The sequence below is a fragment of the Herpailurus yagouaroundi genome, unplaced genomic scaffold (genome assembly GCF_014898765.1).
Source record: "Herpailurus yagouaroundi ecotype Mexico unplaced genomic scaffold, PumYag 139, whole genome shotgun sequence".
NCBI classification, from domain to species: Eukaryota; Metazoa; Chordata; class Mammalia; order Carnivora; family Felidae; genus Herpailurus; species Herpailurus yagouaroundi.
The window spans coordinates 32516293-32539664 of NW_024412394.1; the positions used below are offsets into that span (position 1 = coordinate 32516293).

The 23372-nt window shown below is 37.9% G+C and overlaps 1 protein-coding gene across 2 annotated transcripts in view; it reads left to right on the top strand.

Annotated features, from left to right (window-relative positions):
- Positions 1-23372, top strand: part of SMAP1 (small ArfGAP 1) — a 204069-nt gene that overhangs the window by 84848 nt on the left and 95849 nt on the right. Inside the window, exon 5 of one of the 2 annotated variants that reach the window (XM_040473891.1) lies at positions 6734-6814. The exons of the other annotated variant lie outside the window; for it this stretch is intronic. Within the exon in view, the coding sequence (XP_040329825.1) occupies positions 6734-6814 (81 nt within the window). The remainder of the gene's footprint in view (positions 1-6733; positions 6815-23372) is intronic. 2 annotated transcript variants of the gene reach the window in all.

Consider the following 23372-nt stretch of genomic DNA (forward strand, 5'->3'; position numbering starts at 1 on the left):
AGAAAAAAAAAAATTAAAAAAAAAAAAAAAAAAAGAAATTATCCTGCACAGAAAAGTAGGATTTCAGCAAAGAGAAAATGGGCTGAGTGTTAATGCAGAAAGGATATCTCAGGTTGAAGGGACATTTTATCTCATCTGTGCCAAAGTAAGATAAGGAGGAAAGTGAGTTCAGGTATATTATTTGGTATTTGGGTTTGGTGAGTAGTCCATGAAACTGTCTTGTCTAGTGAGTGTAAAAGGGGACTATACAGCATGGGTAGATGACGAGAAAATAAATGTATGAGGAAATAACTCTTGAAAGGCAAATAGTGATTGTATGGAAGATTTGAGTGCCAGACTTCTGTTTTTGAGTAAGACATGGTTATTGTATTAATTTTCTCTTGTTACTTAACAGATTTCTGGAAATTTAGTGACTTCAAACAGTACAGATTTGTTTTCATACAGTTTTCTGTTAGCTTAGAGTCTGGGCATGGGTTAGCTCAATTCTCAGCTCAGGATGTCACCAAGCTGAAATTAAAGAGTTGGCCAGGGTTGTGGTCTTGTTTGAGGCTCATTGTCTTCCAAGCCCACGATTGTTGTCAGAATTCATTTCTTTGTGGTTGTATGACTAAGGTCCTATGTTCTTGCTGTCAGATGGGGACCACTCTCTGTTCCTGGGGGCCATCCTCTGATTCTTAACAGTTAACCCCATATTATGCATAGCAGCTTATTTCTTCAAGACCATTGAAGAATTTCTCTCACACTTCAATTCTCCTATTTTAGGAAGGGCCCTGCCCCCTTTTAGTGGCTCACCTGATCAGGCTAGGCACACCCAGAATAGTCTCCCCTTTGATTAATCCATCATTAACTATTGGGATCTTAATTACCTCTGCAAATTTCTAACCTTTGTTATGTAACATTCTAGTCAAAAGAGTCCATCATAATCACAGTCCTGCCCATACTTAAGAGAAGGGCATTATATAAGGTATGTATACCAGGGGGTAGGAGTTGGGGTGGCCATCCTAGAATTCTTACCACAGTGGTACACAATGAATCTGACCTCCATGCTTGTTACTTAATTGATTGAGTGATAGGAGAATTTGAAAAACTTTGAGTAAAGAAATCTGTTCTTTCTTCCTCTCCCCTTCTCCTCCCTAACCAGTAGTGAATCACAACTGGAAGCACAGTGATTGGGTTGCTAGAAGATCTAGCAGGTCTTGAGTAGATGGGGCTGAACTCTGCCATATTAATTGCTCTTTTTCATCCGCTTTTCTCTCTCCCTCACTCTCTTCCCCTCCCTTTTCCACCCTCCCTCTCACTCCCCCACATATATTTTTATATTCACATTATTTATTTGCCATCATAATGATCAGAAACAAAAAGAAAGTCTAGTAGAGCAGTAAAATGTGTAGATAACTGTAGCTATTTAATACTGACTGCTTGACTTCCTTGGTTTTGTCTTGGAGAATAGTTAATCTTTGGGAGTTGGTGACTTTAAGATGAGCACTTGCTTGTTGTCGTTTCAGTTTATCTTACATATTGCTCGCCTCCTTTACCACTTCTTATCTCTCAGAAGCAATCTCTTGAACTCAATTTGATTTTGAATTTGTAGCACACAAAGATTTTAATTCTCCTGTCTGAATTTCACATGAAGTTACTTTTGTAATCAATTGCCATATAATTGAATATTATATAAGAGTTTAAAAACAAAAGTTCACTTGTTTTGTTATGTATGTGTATGTATATAAAGACTAATAGTTAATACAACAGAAGTAAAATTAAATTCATTATTTCAACTTAGAAATTATTATAGAAGTAATGTTTCTCTATTACTATAAAAGTGAGTTAGCACTAGTAATTTTTTAAGCTCTGTTTGTAATTGATGATTATATAGTTATTTAAGATACATGAGTAATTTCAAGGCTGTGAGTTGCAATGAATTTTAGATGTTTTCTATTAGGGATGAGAAACTTAGGTGAATAATAAGGTAGTGAATTAGTATTAGTATAAAATAGCAGTTTCAAGTTGGCTTTCTTTGTTAATTCTTTTCATTATAATTTTAGTTTCCTCATCTGTGGAATAGAAACGATCATGGTCTCTGTATTTCATAGTACTGTAAGAGTTAAATAAGATAAGGCATGCTGCATTTTTAAAAGGATACCTGGCACACATATTTAGGATGCTTAATAAATATAACCTATTGTAACGATTATATTGGAGGAAGGTGATAGGAGGTTGGAAGTGACAAATGACTTGAAGCAGGTAGATAATTAAGAAATTTGAATGCGAAAACTTAACTATAAGACTTTAGATCACTGGCACAATTTTGACTTAGAGTTCTTTGATTAATCCCTCCATGCTTTAGTCCGCCCTTTAATTATGGTCTGCCAGTGACTTGATGTGGCAATTAAAGGACTTGTATTTTGAAAGTTTTCCAAAATCGACATTTCAAGTTAGTGTATTTCAAGTTAGTATATTAAAATTTTCAAGTTAGTATATTATGCAAAGATTTTCAAGTTAGTATATTAAAATTTAGGCTGCTTCTACATATTTGGTGGCTATCATTACTTAGTTAAGTTTTATCAAAATCTCTTAAGTGGCCTATTGATGAGTTTAATTGATGTTGTCTTTTGTATGATTTATTTATTGGTTCAATAAGTGTATTTTCAGGTTTTGTGTCAATTATATGGACATTGGGAATCATAATTTTAAGATGATTTCTGGACTCCTGAAACACCTGAGCTTTGCAGTATATTGAGAGCTCATGAGATAGCCATTTGAGAATTGTTATGATAAAATCTCCACTTGGAAAATATATCCAAGAGTTTCCAACGTGAGTTTGAAACAGTGTATTGCTAGTGATTAAGCCATAGGGCATTTCCCAGTGGTCTTATGCTTTTCAGTATTTTGGAACACTGGATTTTATTTTATTTTGTTGAAAGAGGTGGTAAGTGTAAAAAAATGGATCAAGAAAATAATGTGATCTTTTCTTGAAAAGATAAACATTTTGCCTTATGGCCTTCAAATATCATATTGGCATTTTTATAATACTTCATACCTTTCCAAATGTATTTGCTCACCTTATTCTGACAGGTGGGAGTTGGAAACCTGTTTTGCCTGATCAGTTTTTCTTTTGTAGGAGGTGAGTTTATGCAGTTGTATTGCTTTAGGAGTTTCTTCACATACAACTTACTTTGGTGGTGTCCTAGAAAGAACCTCTGGGCTTAAGAATAATTAAAAGAAAGACTCTAAATCATTTATTCCTGAAGGATATTTTTACTAGGTTCCCACTGTGTATTCTCTCATGGATGGAGGGATTGAACAGGAGAAGGGTAAGGAATAGAGGGACATTCAGTCATAACAACTGAATTTACTGACACTGCCAATTTCCAGCGAAATTTTTTAAGGTCCAAGTCTTGTTCATTCTCTCTATAAAAATACCACAATCCAGTGAAATGGTGCTAATGTGTAGTTAAAAAATAAATTCTGAATTTGACAGTAAATGTAGATAACTTAATATGAGATTTCAGAATAGTATGTTAGCAAGCAGCAAACTTACAAAGGACAACAATAACTGCTGAGATCGAGCCTCTTTTTGGTTCATCCTCTGAGATGCTCCCTTTCTCTTTTTTTGGTTTCCTTTAACATTCAGAAATATTTATATAATGTAATGTGTAGGAACTATATAAAGCTTCTAATTAAGGATATTGAGTGATCCGATTTGCATTTGAGAATGTCATAGTTTGGAGAAGAGTAAGACTTGGGACAAGGAGGCCAGTTAGGACTAATCTAGGTGACAGATGATGCTACTTTCCTATTAGGGTGCTTAGTGATGATGGCAAGAAGTAGTTTTAAGAGACTTAGAACACTCGAGAATATCTAGTTTTCTTTGCCTCTGTATTTCCCCCCCCGCCACTCCCCCCCTTTTTTTTGTTCTCCCTCATCTATCTCTATGTTCTTTGGTGTCTCTTGCTTCTGATTGTCAATATTTGACCTCTGTTTCCCCATTCCTTGCTCATATAATGTATTTTAACCCTGCTCATTGAAGAGAAAAGAAAAGAAAAAAAAAAAAAAAAAAAGAGAGAGAGAGAGCCAAACCATAAGAGACCCTTAAAAACTGAGAATAAACTGAGGATTGATGGGGGGGGGGGCCCGAGGGAGGGGAAGATGGGTGATTGGGCATTGAGGAGGGCACCTGTTGGGATGAGCACTGGGTGTTGTATGGAAACCAATTTGACAATAAATTTCATTAAAAAATTTTTTAAAAAGTGAACTTTATTGAAGATAAAATTTATGTGTAGTAAAAGACAGATAATTTAAGATAGAGTTCATTGACTTTTGAAATATATATACCTTTCTGTAACCACCATAGAGGGCATATGTAATCTTTCCTTTCTAAAAGGTTCCTTACTGCCTCTTATTTCCCACCCCTGGCCCAGGTAACCATTGATCTACTTTTTTTCACTTTACATTATATTTGTCTTTGCTGGAGTTTCATATGAATGGTATCATATGTATGTACTCTTTGGTGTGTGATGTCTTTCTTTTGGTATATTTCTGAAATTCATCCCTGTTTTTGTGAGTACTATTAGACCATTCTTTTTTTATTGGCAAATAATAATTCATTTTATGGGTATACCACAGTTTATTTGTTTACCTGTTAATTTGTCCATTGATTTTTCAAGTGTCTTTCCTACTGAAAAACTCTCTCTGTGTCTTTCTAGCTGAAACATAGTATTAAAGCTTTTTTAGGAGGGAGCATTAAAATGCTTTCTTAAGTTACTGCTATTTATTTTAATGTTTTATTTTTGAGAGAGAGATTGAGAGAGAGAGAGAGAGTGCAAGCGGGGTAGGGGCAGAGAGAGAAGGAGACACAGAATCTGAAGCAGGCTCCAGGCTCCAAGCTGTCAGCAGAGAGCCCAATGCAGGGCTCAAGTTCAGGAACTGTGAAATTGTGACCTAAGCAGAAGTCGGGCACTTAGCCGACTGAGCCACCCAAGTGCCCCTAATTACTGTTACTTATTAAATAGTTTTATATTCCTACTTCTGAGTTTGTTTTTTTTTTTTAATTTTTTTTTTCAACGTTTATTTATTTTTGGGACAGAGACAGAGCATGAACGGGGGAGGGGCAGAGAGAGAGAGGGAGACACAGAATCAGAAACAGGCTCCAGGCTCTGAGCCATCAGCCATCAGCCCAGAGCCTGACGCGGGGCTCGAACTCCCGGACCGCGAGATCGTGACCTGGTTGAAGTCGGACGCTTAACTGATTGCGCCACCCAGGCGCCCCATACTTCTGAGTTTTAAAAGTGGCCAAATCAGTCAGAAGGAGAACAAACACTTTTATAACGAATTACCTTGAATTAGTAACCCTTGACATGCTAAATATATACCTATTTCTCTTTTATATTTTTGTATTTAGCTATTACAGGAGTTTGGGGGCAAAGAGGTCTCTATGGTACAGGCTATCATCTTAAGTGCATTTGTGTGCTTTTTTATCTGTTATTTTCTACAAAGAGTGGCAATTAAAGATATCTAGCAAGTAAATGTCCAATAGGGATAAAGTAGCTTTGAAGCCAGGGTTTAAGGTGCCTTTTATCTTTTAAAATCTTTTCTTCTGTGTGTAATTTCCATTAGTAGTTACTAAATGGTTAGTTTGCACAATTACAACAGAGCCAACAAGCAGTGTTCAGGGAAAAAAAAACCCTAAAGTTTATGGTCTTGGGTTGTGATTCAAGAATTACAACCGTAACTAACTTAATAACAAGCAAATTGAATGAGGACTTATCTCCCAATGTTATTTTGACATTATGTAATAACCTTTCTGTAATAGCACCTTTTATTTTAAACAGTTCCTTAGAGGCACTGTTGATATGATAGGGCAATATATACAGATGTCAGTTTTATGGCTCCAGAGATCTACTATGCATTTGGTAAACATATTTCAGTTACATTTTGGCAGTAAAGAGAGCAGGAAGATAATGCTTCCATTAAAGTGATCAACTATGCATGTAGAAATTGGGTAGGAAGATGTGTGAAAAGGTTTTCAGATGAAATGCATTTTCATATATAAATCGCCTCTGCTGCATATATAACTGTCTCATAATGCTTTAGGGTAATTCAGCAAATACAGCACTGGAAATGGTGTTTGTACATACTGATCTTAAAGAAGGAAGTGTATAAATTGCTTTATGATAAGTCCTGCTGCTGCTTAGCTGTTATATTGCATTAACCCACTCTTTTATCTCAGACTTTTTTCTTTTCTTAAACAGCTGATTAAAACTAATTAACTTACTATTTCAGCACTGTTTTATTTTCCATTCTTAAAATAGTTATTACAAGTAAAAGCAGAAGTTCATTTGTGTTTTTCTGCTACGTGAAACAATGTGTCTTCATCCTCAGAGCATTAGTATTTCAAAAGTAATGTTGAGTAAAAGTTTACTATCTGAGAAGCTTAATTATTTTTCAGATACTTATGGTATGATCATACCTGAGTACATATTAAATTTTGTATCATAGCGAACTGTTTTAAATCACACATTATTCTGTAATAAATACTTACATTTTTAGAAACTTCACATGGGAATTTTAAAAAAAGCAAAAATATTCTCTTCTTGATGCATTATTTCTCTCGGTTAACATACTTCTGAGTGCTTTTATATCTCAGTAATAGGTGGGTTTTGTTTTTTCCTGTGCCTGTCAGTTCTATTACCTTCTTTTCATTTTGCTCTTCTGACTTTTCATCTGCATTCCACAGATTTCCTCCTCTGATGCTCCTCTTCAGCCTTTGGTGTCCTCTCCTTCTCTACAATCTGCTGTTGAGAAAAACAAATTGGAGGTATGGTAGTGTTCTAGCCAGCTGCATTATGTAGTGTTCAGTGGTAAATAAGCTTTCTTTTGCTGTGTGTCATAATTTGGGAGTGGTGTAATAGTTGTTTATATTTTGAGTGGTCTCCAGTATTAAATATATTAAATATAACAATTTCTAGAATATTTTCCTATGTCACCAGTAGGATTAAAGAAGTTTGATCTGTTTCATTTCAAAATGACAGATTTATTGGTACTATAGATATAGCTCAACATTTAAGAAGCAATTTTTTTGTTGTTGTTTGCATTACTACTTTATACTTCTAGGATTTTTTTTATAGTTGCTGTTGAATTCTTTGATCTATTAAAAAAGTCTTTCATTGAAAATGTTTTCTTTAGAAGATTCTATTGTTTTAAGCGTTTGAAGAAAGTGTCAAGTTTCTTTTTTTAAGCAATAGTAGCCATCATTCAGATACAGTAATGTAGATAATATAGAGTTATGACTATGGAATCATCAGTGATAATCGTTAGAATATGTTTGTGGTAGGCGTGGTTAGAGTGAATGGTAATGATTCCTAATGAGGAAAGCATAACTTTACAGAAGTTTCTTATGCAGTATCATTTTTGTGCTGTGATTGACATTCACTCACTATGCTCTTTAATACAGGAGGCATACTTTTGAAATATCTTTAATTCTTAATAAACATTAGCTATAAGGATTAGGATGCATTCTAAGTAGAGAAAGCATCTTGTGAAAAAAACCCTGTGGGCAGAGTGGGTTGTTTAGAGATTTGTAAGTAGATGGCATAGCTAGAACATGCATAGGATAGGGAGAGAAGTGAGAGAGCAGCTCACTTCTGAGCCTTCTGAATGATTTTGGTCTTCACTCTGAAGGCCCTGATAGTACAATGATGAACTTTAAGGGTGGAAAAGGTAACAGGATCTGATTTTCTTGTCTTCACATTGTTCCTCATATCTGTGGAGAATAAATTATGTGTTGATGGGTGTGGAAAAAGCTTGAGAACTTGCTTTAATCCATGAATAAAATGATGGGAGCATGTGCTAAAATGGAGGGAAAGAGAATAAAAAGGCGAGTGTAGTTTTAAGAGATTTTGAGAAGATGGAATCCATGGGATTTAGTAATGAATAGATTGTGACGGTACTTTGGGAAGCCTTGATGGCTTCCAGTTTCTGGCTTGAGTATCTCAGTACATGATGGTTCTATCCGGGGAGAAAGGGATACAAGCTGAGGGTGAGGAACAGGTTTGTGGAGAACAGAGGCAAGGGGATGAATTAGAAGTTGGATATGACTGTGGGACATCCAGGTATCTAGTAGGTAGTTGAATATATAGGTCTATAGCCCAGAGGAAAGATCTAGGCTGGGGGAAGTGGGAATAGATAGAGAGGGATTGAGAGGATGATTAAGATTATAAAGCAGCCCAGGGAGAGTGTGTTGAGTGATAAGAGGAAAGTTCTGAGAATAGAAAGCTGGGTACACTTGAACTTAAGAGTTAGCAAAGGGAATTCACAAGGAGTCTGTAGGGGACAGTTTTAGAGCATGAAGTACATGGTTGGAGTGTTGTAGGTACTTACTAGGTCAGCACACAGACCCAGGAAAGAAGCACTCTAGGAGTATGGATGTTACCATGAGAAAGTGGAAGAATGTCAGAGGCAAATTTTGCCTTTTCAAAATTTGCTCTGAAACTATGCTTTCATGTAAGAAAAAGAGTGGAAATCCTGAATATACCTTTGTACTGTGGTTCCTACCTGCAAGTCTTAGAAAGCAGTGGACATTGGTGTTTCAAGATGGTGGCATAGGAAGACCTGGAACTCCCCTTTTCCCACGGCACAACAAATCTACAACTACACATAGAACAATTTTCTCCAAAAAAGACACTAAAACTAGCTGAACACCTCCTTCACAACAAAGGACAAAAAGGCCGCATTGAGATAGGTAGGTGAGGCAGAGACATGGAGCCACCCCTGGTGCTGTGATCCACAGGTGAAAGGGATCTCACAAATATGAAGAACATCCCTGAGGAGTGAGGAGTGAGTCCTATATCAGACACCCCAACCCTTAGGACCTGCACTGGGGAGATGAGTCCGCAAAACATCTGGCTTTGGAAACCAACAGGTCTTATGTCCAGGATACCCAGAAAACTGTAGGAAAGTATGACTCTACTCTTAAAGGGCATATGAACAGTGACTCACTTGTCCTAGAACCCAGTGCAAAAGGAGCAAGTTGAAAAAGAAGCTCCTAGACCATATGTGAAAGAGATTTATTGCCTAATTTTAAAGTGTCTGTTAGAAGGACAGGGGTCAGTTGGATCTCTCTTTGAAGACAGGTACTAGGCAGAACCATTTTTGTACTACCTCTACCTTGCCAGTGCTGCTCGCCCTGCTCTTCTACACCCCCACAGTCCCACCCTACCAAATTGGATGGGTTGGCTCTTCCTGGGCTGGTGCTGTCCTGTGACCCTGCTAAAGCCAAGAAACACATGCATTTCACACAGGGGTCATCCCTTGAATGCCTGGCTCTGGTGGCCAGTGGGCCTTGCAATTTTGATCCTTATGGAACTGAAACAAATTGGAGGCACAATTTGTGGCAGGCTATCCCCCGCCCACTCCCCTACCCCCCCATACATAGGGCACTACACAAACAGCTGACTGAAACATGCTCTCGGTCTTCCTATGACCACTCCTTCAATACTAGGAGAGGTCACTATTTTTCCTAATAGAAACAAACAGAGAATTAGGCAAATGAGGAAATGGGAATATGCTCCAAAAAAAGAATATGGTAACATTTTAGGGGGAAAAAAATCTTAATGGCGATAAATAATTTACCTGATAAAGAATTCAAAGTAATAGTCATAAAGATGTTCATTGATATTGGGAGAATAATGGATGAAGGCAGAGAATTTCAACAAAGAGATAGAAAATATTAGAAAATACCAAATGGAAGTCACAGAGCTGAGCCAAGGAATTAAGATGACAGAATAGTAGGGGGACCCAGTGCTTGCTTTGTCCCTCGAACGCTAGATAAATATCAAATCAATCTGAACACCCGGGAAACTGATCTGAGGAATCACAAAACAAACTGCACAACTAGAGGGAGAGAAGAGTTCATATCATGGAAGGTAGTAGGTGTAGAGACTTGATGTGGTGGAGAAAAGAATTGCCAGTACTGTGGAGGTGAGGGAGCCCTGATCGGGGAAAAAGGGGAGAGAGAGCAAGAGTGCAAGCAGGGTTCAGGGCATTGCATAAGAAAAACACTTCCCCGAAACTATTGACAGGGAAAATGAGAAGGGCTGATTACTGCAAGTTTTTACAAGCAGCAGAGCTCAAACTCTGAAGTTTTAGAAATCTGGGCCATCACTGGGGTGGAGCCTGACAGGTGTACAGGGGCTCCTGTGTAGAAGGAGGGCAGAAGCCCAAGAGCAGGCAGTGTGGTCTGAGGATCCCCTGGGTCGCTCTGGGAGAGGATAGTTCCCCTCCTTGGAGTGCACTTGGGAAAGGTGGCACTGCCTGTCAGGGGACAAAATAGCCGGTGGGTGCCATTGATCTGCTCCATTTATTAGCATAGAACAGAGGCACCTGCTGAGGGCAGCTAACCTGGATGCTGACTTTTTCTGTGCTATACAATGAATTCCAAGCCCCTGCACGTTGTTGGGACTGCCCTTTTGGGACAAACTGGCACCAGCCACAGGGTGATAAGACCCTCCCCCAGATGATGCATGGGTCTGTGCCATCCCAGGTTACTAAAATCTGGAGTTTTGAAACTCAGCTCATGTACCAGAGATAAAACACAGGAGCACTGCACCACTGGGTGGGCAGATGGCTAGAGTGAAAGCAGGAATCTGAGGGATGCCTGGGACACACAAGGGGAGATTGTTCACTCATCTGTGAAGGCTTCCTAAACAGCAGCGGGCATAAACTTCCCTCTCTGGGGACAAGAGAGTTGGCTGACACCATTTTTACCCCTGCCCATGAGCACAGATGGATTTCAGTGAGCAGGACAGCGCCCATAGTGGAGGCTTGAGCCGCTTACACCAAACCTTGTCCCCTGAGCTGTGTAGGTGCTTTCTTAACCTGGGCAAGTATGCCTGAGACTCAGAGCAGCAGGCCTCTCCCCCAGAAGACTAGCATAACTGCCTTCCTCTGCCCCCACACTGCACACACCCAGTCTACTGACCATGGAGTGCTGCAAAGCTTTAGCTCTAGGCAAAATAGAACCTAGCCTCTTTTAACAAGCAGACCAAAACACACCTACTTAAAAATCACCACACACACAGTGGACAAGGTCCAAACACTCCCCATTGTAAGCAAGGAGAAACTCTGCAGAGGACTGACCCGAAGGAAAGAATAGCCAAAACACAATAGCACGGTGTACACAGCATACACCAGAACAACTTCCTGAAGCACCAGGCCCTGGACAGTATATGACCTCTTCTTAACATAGCCATTACTCTCAGGAACAGGAAGCATAACAGGCTTTCCTAAAACACAGAAGACAGAGACCTGGACAAAATGTCATGATGGAGGAATTCATTCCCAAAGAAAGAACAAGAAGAACAAGATCATGGCCAGGGATCTAATCAAAATAGATATAAGTAATATGCCTAAACTAGAATTTAAAACAACAATCATAAGGATAGTAGCTGGGCCAGAGGAAAGCATAAAAGACAGAGATAAAAGACTTATAAACTAGTCTGGCCGAAATAAAAAAAAAAAATGCTATAGCCAAGAAACAGAGGAATCAAAGAGTTATATAGAAGATAAAAATATGGAAAATAAATGAAGATGAAAAGAAAGAAGGAAAAATACTGGATAACATTCATATCATAGGAGTCCCAGAAGAAGAAGAGAGGGGAAAAAAGAGAAAGTGTATTTGAGGAAATTATAGCTGAAAATTTCCCTAATCTGGGGAAGGAAACAGACTTCCAAATCCAGGAGGCACAGACAACTCCCATAAAAATCAATAAAAGGAGACTAATACCAAGAAATATCGTAGTAAAATTTACAAAATACAGAGATAAGGAAAGAATTCTGAAAGCAGTAAAGGGAAAGCAATCCCTAAACTACAAGGGAAGACAAATAAGGTTAGCATCAGATCTCTTCATAGAAACTTGGCAGGCCAGAAGGGAGTGGCATGACATATTCAGCATACTGAATGGGAAAAATATGCAGCCAAAAAGACTTTATCCAGCAAGGCTGTCATTCAGAATAGAGGAGAGATAAAGAATTTTCCAGACAAACAAAAACCGAAGGAGTTTGTGAGCACTAAACCAGCACTGTAAGAAATATTAAATGGGACTCTTTGAGTGGGAAAGTCCAAAAGCAACAAAGACTAGGAAAGAACACAGAAAATATCCAGAAACACTGACTTTACATGTACTACAATGACACTGAATTCATCAGGAGTCAATCTGAATGTAAATGGACTAAATGCTCCAATCAAAAGACATAAGAATGGGGGCGCCTGGGTGGCGCAGTCGGTTAAGCGTCCGACTTCAGCCAGGTCACGATCTCGCGGTCCGTGAGTTCGAGCCCCGCGTCGGGCTCTGGGCTGATGGCTCAGAGCCTGGAGCCTGTTTCCGATTCTGTGTCTCCCTCTCTCTCTGCCCCTCCCCCGTTCATGCTCTGTCTCTCTCTGTCCCAAAAATAAATAAACGTTGGAAAAAAAAAAAAAACTTAAAAAAAAAAAAAAAAGACATAAGAATGGATAAAAAAATAAGACCCATCTATATGCTGCCTACAGGAGATTCATTTTAGACCCAAAGACACCTCCAGATTGAAAGTGAGGGGATGGACAATCATTTATCATGCTAATGGACCTCAAAAGAAAGCCGGATTAGACATACATATAGAAGACAAACTAGAGTTTAAACCAAAGACTGTAATAAGATGAAGAAAGGCACTATATCATAATAAAGGGGTCTGTCCAACAAGAATTAAATCTAATTACAACTAATCTAATTGTAGATATTTATGCCCCCAACTTGGAAGCACCCAAATATATGTCATTTAATAACAAACATAAAGAAACTCACTGATAATAATACAATAATAGTAGGACACTTTATCACCTCACAGTAATGGACAAATAATTTAAGCAGAAAATCAGCAAGGAAACAATGCCTTTAAATGACACACTGGATCAGATGGCCTCAATAGATATATCAAGAACATTACATTAGCAGCAGGATACACATTCTTCTTGAGTGCGCATTCACCAGAGTAGATCATATACTGGGTTACAAATCAGACCTCAACAAGGACAAAAAGATTGAGATCATACCATGCGTATTTTCAGAACACAATACTATCAAACATGAAGACACCCACAAGAAAACATTTGGAAAAACCACAAATACATGGAGGTTAAAGAATATTTTACTAAAGAATGAATGTGTTAACCATGAAATTAAAGAAGAAAATTTTAAAAGTACATGGAAACAAATGAAAATGAAAACATAAGAGTCCAAAACCTTTGAGATGAAGTAAAAGCAGTCATAAGAGAGAAGTATATGGCAACACAAGTTTTTATGTCAAAAAACAAGAAAAGTCTCAAATACACAATCTAACCTTACACCTTTAAAAGAGCTAGAAAAAGAAAAGCAAGTAAAGCCTAAAGCCAGCAGAAGAAAGGAAATAATATAGATTAGAGCAGAAATAAATGTTGTAGAAACAACAAAACAGTAGAACAGATCAACAAAACTAGGAGCTGGTTTTTTGAAAAAAATTAATAAAATTCAAAAAGAAAAGAGAAAGGACCCCCAAAAAATAAAATCACAAATGAAAGAGAGCTCACAACCAACACCACAGTAATACAAACAATATTAAGAGAATATTATAAAAAATGATATGCCAACAAATTGGGCAATCTGGATGAAATGGATAAATTCCTAGAAACATAAAAACTGTCAATACTGAAACAGGAAGAAATAGAAAATTTGAACAGACTCATACCCAGCAAAGAAATGGAATCTGTGATCAAAAATCTCCCAGCAAACAAAAGTCCAGGGCCAGATGGCTTCCCAGGGGAATTCTCCCAAACGTTTAAAGAAGAGTTAATACCTATTCTTCTCAAATTGTTCCAAAAAATTAAAATGGAAGGAAAACTTCCAAACTCATTCTACAAGGCCAGCATTACCTTGATTCCAAAACCAGACAAAGACCCCAATAAAAAGGAAAATTACAGGTCAATTTCCCTGATGCATGGTGCAGAAATTCTCAACAAGCTACTAGGAAAATCGAATCCAGTAGTACATTAAAAGAATTATTCACCACAACCAAGTGTGATTTATTCCTGGTCTGCAAGGATGGTTCAGTATTCACAAATCAGTCAGTATGGTATACCACATTAGTAAAAAAAAAAAAAAAAAAAGAATAAGAACCATATGATCCTCTCGATAGATACAGAAAAAGCATTTGACAAAATACAGCATCCATTCTTGATAAAAACTCTCAACAAAGTAGGGATAGAGGAAACATACCTCAATATCATAAAGGCTATATACAAAAGACCCACAGCTAATATCATTCTCAATGGGGAAAAACTGAGAACTTTTCCTCTGTGGTCAGGAACAAGACAGCGATTTCCACTGTCACCATTGTCATTTAACATGGTATTGGAAGTGCTAGCCGCAGCAGTTAGACAACAGAAAGAAAGAAAATCCATCCACATCGTCAAGGAAGAAGTCAAACTTTCACTATTCACAGATGACGTGATACTCTATGTAAAAATTTTGAAAGGCCACCAAAAAGTTACTAGAACTAATACATGAAGTCTGCAAAGACACAAGGATACAAAAGCAACATACAGAAATTGGTTGCATTTCTATATACCAATAATGAAGCAGTAGAAAGAGAAATCAAGGAATCAGTCCCATTTACAATTGCACCAAAAACCATAAAATACCTAACAATAAACCTAATCAAAGAGGTAAAAAGATCTGTACTCTGAAAACTGTAGAACACTTATGAATGAAATTGAAGAAGACACGAAGAAATGGAAAAACATTCCATGCTCATGGATTAGAAGAACAAACATTGTTAAAATGTCTGTATTACCCAAAGCAATCTGCACATTTAATGCAATCCCCATCAAAATACCACCAACATTTTTCACAGAGATGGAACACACAATCCTAAAATTTGTATGGGACTACAGAAGACCCCAAATAGACAAAATCAATCTTGAAAAAGAAAAGCAGAGCTGGAGGCATTACAATTCCGACTTCAAGCTATATTACAAAGCTATAGTCATCAAGACAGTATGGACTGGCACAAAAAATAGACACATAGATCAGTGGAGTAGAATAGAAAACCCAGAAATGGACCCACAACTATCTGGCCAACTCATTTTCAACAAAGCAGGAAAGAATATCCAATGGAAAAAAGACAGTTTGTTCAACAAAGGGTGTTGGGAAAACTGGACACTGACATGCAGAAAAATGAAACTGGACCACTTTCTTACACCATTCACAAAAATAAACTCAAAATGGATGAAAGACCTACATGTGAGACAGGAAACCATCAAACTCCTAGAAGAGAACACAGGCAGCAACCTCTTTGACCTCAGCTGCAGCAGTTTCTTAATAGACATGTTGCTGAAGGCAAGGGAAACAAAAGCAAACATGAACTCTTGGCGTTTTATCAAGATAAAAAGCTTCACACAACGAAGGAAACAGTCAAATAAAAGGTAGCCTACAGAATGGGAGAAGATATTTGCAAATGACGTATCTGATAAAGGGTTAGTATTCAAAATGTATAAAGAACTTACCAAACTCAACACCAAAGAAACAGACAATCCAGTTAAGAAATGGGCAGAAGAAACGAGTCAACTTTTTTCCAAAGATATCCAGGAAGGTGTTGTTAACAACACAGGAAGCAACAGATGTTGTCAAGGATTCAGAGAAAGGGGAACCATCTTGCATTGTTGGTGGGAATGCAAACTGGTGCAGCCCCTTTGGAAAACATTATGAAGGTTCCTCAGAAAGTTAAAAATAGAACTGTCATACAACCCAGCAATTGCAGTAGTAGGTATTTACCCAAAGGATACAAAAATACAGATTTGAAGGAGCGCGTGCACCCTGATGTTTATAGCAACGTACCAACAATAACCTAATTATGGACAGAGCCCAAATGTCCATCAACTGTTGAATGGATAAAGAAGGTATCTTGTGTATACACACACACACACACCCTGGAATATTACTCAGCCATCAAAATGAATAAAATCTTGCCATTTGCAATGATGTAAATGGAGCTAGAATGTATTATGCTAAGTGAAACAAGTCTGTCAGAGAAAGACAAATACCATATGATTCCAGTCATATGTAGAATGTAAGAAACAAGACAGATGAACATAGGGGAAAGAGGGGGAAAAAAAAAAGCGAGGCAAACCAGAAGAGACTCTTAATGGTTTATAGAGAACATACTTAGGGTTGATAGAAGGGAAGTCAGGGGATGGGCTAGATGGGTGATGGGTATTAAGGAATATAGTTGTTGTGATGAGCACTGCATGTTATATATAAGTGATGAAATAATAAATTCTACTCACTAAGCCAATTACATGTTAACTATTGTATGTTAACTAACTAGAATTTTAATTAAAACTTGAAGTAAGTAGGAAAAAAGGAAGTCACAAAGCTGAAGAGTACAATAACTTAACTAAAAAAATACTAGAGGGAATCAACAACAGAATAGGGTAAAGCAGAAGAATGGATCAAGGATCAGTGACCTGGCAGACAAGACAGTGGAACTTGGCCAAAAGCAGCAAAAAGAAATGTTTTTTTAAATGAAAATAACTTAAAGGCCTTATGGAACAACATCAGTTACCCTCACCACCGAATAACAGTCACATTTTGAAGGTCACAGAAAGAGGAGAGCTAAAGGAACAGAAAACTTATTTGGGGAAATAATGGCTGAAAACCTTGCTAAACTTGGGAGGAAAACTACCCATACAGATTCAGGAAGCCCAGGGAGTTCCAAGTAAAAGTCTAAGCCCAAGAGATCTCTGGCAACACATAGGAATTAAAATGTTAAATTAAACTGTTAAATTAAACTGTTAAAACCTAAAGATAGACTCATGGGAAGATGGTGGAGTAGGAAGATCCTGAGTTCATCTCCCATGGAAACATGAAGGCTGGATCTACATATAAAGCAACTCTCTGAGAATGACCTGAATACTAGCATAATGGCTATTATACAACTAAAGATATCTGTAAAAGACTTGTCAAAAGAGTAAGAAAGACAGGGACATAGTTAGATTGGAAAACAAACTCCCCCCCGCCCTCAGTGCAGTAATGCAGAAGTTGGGGGGGATATCAAGGTACCAGGGTTCTCACTGATATATGAGGGGGGAGGGAGGGGTTAAGCCCCATATTGGGCATCCTTTGCCCCAGGGATCAGCACCAGGAAGTTGAATCCCTATAATATCTAGCTTTTCAAATCACTGGGGCTTAACTGTGTGAGGGCTAGAGGGCTATGGAGAATGGAAACTCTGTTTTTAAAGGGCCTGTGAACAGTTTCACTTATTTGGAGACCCAGCATAGAGACAGCAGTTTGAAAAGTGCCTGGAACATACATGAAGGAGATTGACTAATTTTAGCACCTGTGCCAGAGGGGCAGGGATCTGTAGGAAATTTCTGCAGCCAGAGAAGCACTGGAGGGCACCATTTTCTTGCTTTCCTTTAGGTGTCAGATACTTATTCTGACACTCTCCATCACCCTTGCTAGCAAACACTCATTTCACCTTCAGGTTCCCCTGTAGCCTGACATATATATCCCTGCAGGCATCCTTCCAGTGGTTACCATCCTACCACATCTTGGCAGGCAGCCTCAGTCAGGACCAGTGCCCACTAGAAGCACCTTCAACCCTCCCACTCCCACCCAGGGGGAAGCCTTGGCTGGGATTGACACTACTCCATAGTGACTCATGCCCCATAGAATAGGGGACGGCCCTGCCCACCAGCATGGCTGCAACAATTGTCGCTACGCTTTACAGCAGCCACCCTGGGGATTAACTGCACCTACCAGCATGCCTGCAGCAACCACAGCCAGGCCTCTTAGCCAACCAGGCTGGAGGCTGACTCTACCCCTCCACTGTGCCCATAGCAGTAACAGCCAGGCATTACAGCCAGTCCCACCCATCAGTGTGCTCCTAGCATTCATGACCCAGGCACAACAGGAGGGTACATGCAGCCACACAGAGGATACCCCTGAACCACCTGGTTCTAGTGACTGGGAAGCTTGTGTTTCTGGGCCCCAAAAGATACTTTCTACATAAGGCCACTACCTTCAAGACAGAAATGTAGCTGACCTTACTAATATATAAAACAGACACAGAGAATCAGACAAATTGAACAGAGGAATATGTTCTGAATGAAAGAATAAGACAAAACCTCAAAAAGAGCTAAACAAAAAGGAGTTAAGCAATCTGCCTAATGGAGTTCAAAGTAATAATCATAAAGATGATCACTAAACTGGAAAGAAAAATGCATGAACTCACTGAGAAATTTCATTAAAAAGATAGAACTACAAAAAAGATTTAGAACTGAAGAATACTGTACTGGGGAATCAGCAGCAGATTAGAGGATGCAGAACAGATCAGTAAGCTGCAGGACAGGGTAGTTAGTGGAAATCATTCAAGCTGAATGGCAAGAAGAAAAAAGAATTTAAAATATGAGGATACATGGGGGTGTCTGGGTGGCTCAATGAGTTAAGCATCTGGCTTTGCCTTAGGTCATGATCTCACAGTTTATGAGTTCAAGCCCCACATTGGGCTCTCTGCTGTCAGCACAGAGCCTGCTTCAGATCCACTGTCTCCCTCTCTCTCTGCTCCTCCCCTACACTCATGTATGCGTTCTCTCTCAAAACTAAATAAACATTAAAAAAAACAAAAACAAAAACAAAAAACAAAAACACCCAGGATAAGTGAAGGAGCCTCTAGGACAACATCAAGCATACTAAATTCAAAGGAGAAGAGAGAGAAGAGGCAGAAAACTTATTTGAAGAAATAATAGCTGAAAACTTACCAAATCTGGGGAAGCAAACAGACATCCAGGTCCATGGAACACAGAGAGCCCCAAGGAAGATGAACCTGAAGAGGTTCACACCAAAACTCATAGTAATTAAAATGGCAAATGTTAAAGGTAGGAACTTCAAACCACCAAGAGAAAAGCAGTTAGTTATATACAACAGAATACCCATAAGACTGTCAACTAATTTCTCAGCAGAAAGTTTGTAGACCAGAAGGGAGTGACATGATATATTCAAGCATGAAAGAAAACAACTTACAGCTAATAATACTCTACCCAGCTAGGTTATTACTCAGAATTGAAGGAAACCCTAAAGAGTTTCCTAGATAAACAAAGGTTAAAGGAGTTTACTACCACTGAATCAGCCTTATGAGAAATGATAAAGGGAACTCCTTAAGTGGAAGGAAAAGGCCATAACTAGAAGAAAATTAGGAAAACATTTCACAGGTAAAACAAACATAGTAAAAAGTAGTGAATTAATCACTTATAAAGCAAGTATAGAGATTAAAACAAAAGGATTATAATCAGTTATATTTATAAAAATTAGCCAAGGGATACACAAAATAAAAAGATGTAAAACATGACATCATATTTGTAAAATGTGTAGGTGGGAGAAAAATTTAGTGCTTTTAGAATGTGCTCACATGTAAGTGACCATCCATGTAATATAGACTGCTATATATGTAAGATTCTTATATATGAACTCATTGGTAACCAGAAATCAAAAACTAATACTGACAAAATAGAAAAGAATCCAAGTATAACACTAAAAAATGCCTTCAAACCACAAGTAGAGAGAGCAAGAGGAGAGGAAGAAAGGAACAGAGAATTGCAAAAACAACCAGGAAGCAGTTAACAAAATGGGAATAAGAATATGCCTATTAATAATAAATGTAAATGTAAGTGGACTAAATGTTGCAATCAAAAGTCCCATTCAAGGTGGCTGAATGGATGAAAAATCAAGATCTGTCTATATGCAACCTACAAGAGATTCATTTTAGATATAGGGATACATAGTGAAAGGATGGAAAAAGATGTTTTGTACAAATGGAAACCAAAAGAAAGCAGAGAGGGCTATACTCAGACAAAACAGACTTTAAAACAGAATGAAAAAAGACAAGGGCATTAAATAATGGTAAATGGAACAGTGTAGCAGGAAGTTACAATATTTGTAAATATTTATGCATGCAACATAGGAGCACCTAAGTATATAAAATAAATATTAACAGACCTAAAAGTAGAGATTGACAGGGGCGCCTGGCTGGCGCAGTCGGTTAAGCGTCCGACTTCAGCCAGGTCACGATCTCGCGGTCCGTGAGTTCGAGCCCCGCGTCGGGCTCTGGGCTGATGGCTCAGAGCCTGGAGCCTGTTTCCGATTCTGTGTCTCCCTCTCTCTCTGCCCCTCCCCCATTCATACTCTGTCTCTCTCTGTTCCAAAAATAAATAAACACTGAAAAAAAAAAAAAGTAGAGATTGACAGCAATACAATAATAGTAGTGGACTTTGATACCTTACTTATATCATTACATGGATCATCCAGAAAAAAAGTCCATAAGGAAGCATTGTCCTTAAACAGCACATTAGACCAGATATATTTATTAGATAAACACAGAACATTCCATCCAAAAGTAGCAGAATACACATTCTTCTCAAGAGCATGTGGAACATATTTCAGTATAGATCATATTTCAGACCATGAAAAAGTCTCAGTTTAAGAAGATTGAAGTAATACCAAGCATTTTTTATACCACAATGGTATGAAACTAGAAATAAATCACAAAATGAAAATTGAGAAAAGCATAAATATATGGAGATTAGAGAACACACTACTGAACAGCCAGTGAATCTGTGAGGAAATCAAAAGATAAATTAAAAAATACCTTGAGAGAAATGAAAATGAAGCATAGCAAAATCTGTGGGATTCAGGAAAAGCTGTTCTTTTTTTTTTTTTTTAATGAAATTTATTGTCAAATTGGTTTCCATACAACACCCAGTGCTCATCCCTGGAAAAGCAGTTCTAAGAGGGAAGTTCATAGTGATACAAGCCTACCTTAAGAAGTAAGAAAAATCCCAAATAAACAATCTAACTTTACACCCAAAGGAACTAGATAAAGGGGAACAAATGAAGCTCAGAGTTGGTAGAAGGAATGAAATAATAAAGATTGGACTGCAAAAAAGAAAATATAGACTAAAAGGAAAAGGAAAAGATCAATGAAACTAAGAACTGGTTATTTCAAAAAATAAATGAAATTGATAATCCTTTAGCCAGACCCATCAAGGAAGAAAAAAAGAGAAATAAATAAAATCAGAAATGAAAGAAGGGAAGTAACAACTGATACCAAAGATAATACAAAAGATTATAAGAGACTGCTATGAACAATTCTGTTCCAACAGATTGGACATCCTGAAAGAAATGGATAAAATTCCTAGAAATATAGAATCTATTAGGAATGAATCATGAAGAAATAGAAAATCCGAATAGACCATTTAGTCACAAGGAGTTTGAATCCATAATCAAAAACCTCCCAACCAACAAAATTCCAGGACGAGATGGCTTCACTGGTAAATTGTACCTCAAACTCTTCCAAAAAAATTGAAGAGTGGAGAATGTTTCCCGGTTAATTTCATGAGGCCAGTATTACCCTAATACCAAAACCAGAGAAGCATACCACAAAAAAAAAAAAAAAAAAAAAAAGAAAAGAAAATTACAGGCCAATACCCTAATGAACACATATGAAAAAAAAAACTTCAACAAAATGTTAGCAAACCTAATTCAACAAAGCATTAAAAAGATCATACACCATGATCAAATGGCGTTTATTGAAGGGGTATAAGGATGGTTCAACATCCTCAAATCAGTCAATATGATCTACCATGTGTAACAAATTAAGGATAAAAATCATGATCATCTCAACAGATGCAGAAAAAGGATTTAACAAATTTCAAACTCCATTTATGGTAAAAACTCTCAACAAGTATGGAGGGAATGTACCTCAACATAATAAAGGCCATGTATGACAAACCAAAAGGTAACATCATACTCAACAATGAGAAGCTAAGAGCTTTTTCTCTAATATCAGGGAGAAGACAAGAGTGCCCACTCTCACCACGTCTACTCAGCATAGTATTAGTTAGGTAGTTAGGCAAGAAAAAGATATAAAAGGCATCCAAATTAGAAGTAAAGTTGTCATTATTTGTGGATAAAATTTTGTATATAGAAAACCCTAAAGATTCCACCAAAAAGCTGTCTGAACTAAGAAACAACTTCAGTAAACTTGCAGGATGCAAAATCAGTATACAAAAATCTGTTGTTTTTGTGCACTAACAAAAAGAAATTAAGAAACCAATCTCATTTACAGTTGCATCAAAAATGATAAAATACCTGGGAATAAATTTAACTGAGGCATGGAAGACCTTTACATTGGAAAGTACAAGATACTGATGAAAGAAACAGAAGACACAAGTAAATGGAAAGGATTATATGTTCATAAATTGAAAGAATTAGTATTGTTTAAATGTCTGTATTATCCAAAGCAATTTATAGGTTTCAGTGCAATCCTTATCAAAATCGCAGTCACATTTTTCATAGAAATAGAATGAACATTTCTGAAATTTGGTTTTTTTTCTTAATATATGAAGTTTATTGTCAAATTGGTTTCCATACAACACCCAGTGCTCATCCCAAAAGATGCCCTCTTCAATACCCATCACCCACCCTCACCTCCCTCCCACCCCCCATCAACCCTCAGTTTATTCTCAATTTTTAAGAGTCTCTTAAGCTTTGGCTTTCTCCCACTCTAACCGCCTTTTTTTTTTTTTTTCCTTCCCCTCCCCCATGGGTTTCTCAGGATTCACATAAGAGTGAAACATATGATATCTGTCTTTCTCTGTGTGGCTTATTTCACTTAGCATCACACTCTCCAGGTCCATCCACATTGCTACAAAAGGCCATATTTCATTCTTTCTCATTGCCATGTAGTACTCCATTGTGTATATAAACCACAATTTCTTTATCCATTCATCAGTTGATGGACATTTAGGCTCTTTCCATAATTTGGCTTTTGTTGAGAGTGCTTCTATAAACATTGGGGTACAGGTGCCCCTATGCATCAGTACTCCTGTATTCCTTGGGTAAATTCCTAGCAGTGCTACTGCTGGGTCATAGGGTAGGTCTACTTTTAATTTTTTGAGGAACCTCCACACTGTTTTCCAGAGCGGCTGCACCAGTTTGCATTCCCACCAACAGTGCAAGAGGGTTCCCGTTTCTCCACATCCTCTCCAGCATCTATAGTCTCCTGATTTGTTCATTTTAGCCACTCTGACTGGCATGAGGTGATATCTGAGTGTGGTTTTGATTTGTATTTCCCTGATGAGGAGCGACATTGAGCATCTTTTCATGTGCCTGTTGGCCATCTGGATGTCTTCTTTAGAGAAGTGTCTATTCATGTTTTCTGCCCATTTCTTCCCTGGATTACTTGTTTTTTGGGTGTGGAGTTTGGTGAGCTCTTTATAGATTTTGGATACTAGCCCTTTGTCTGATATGTC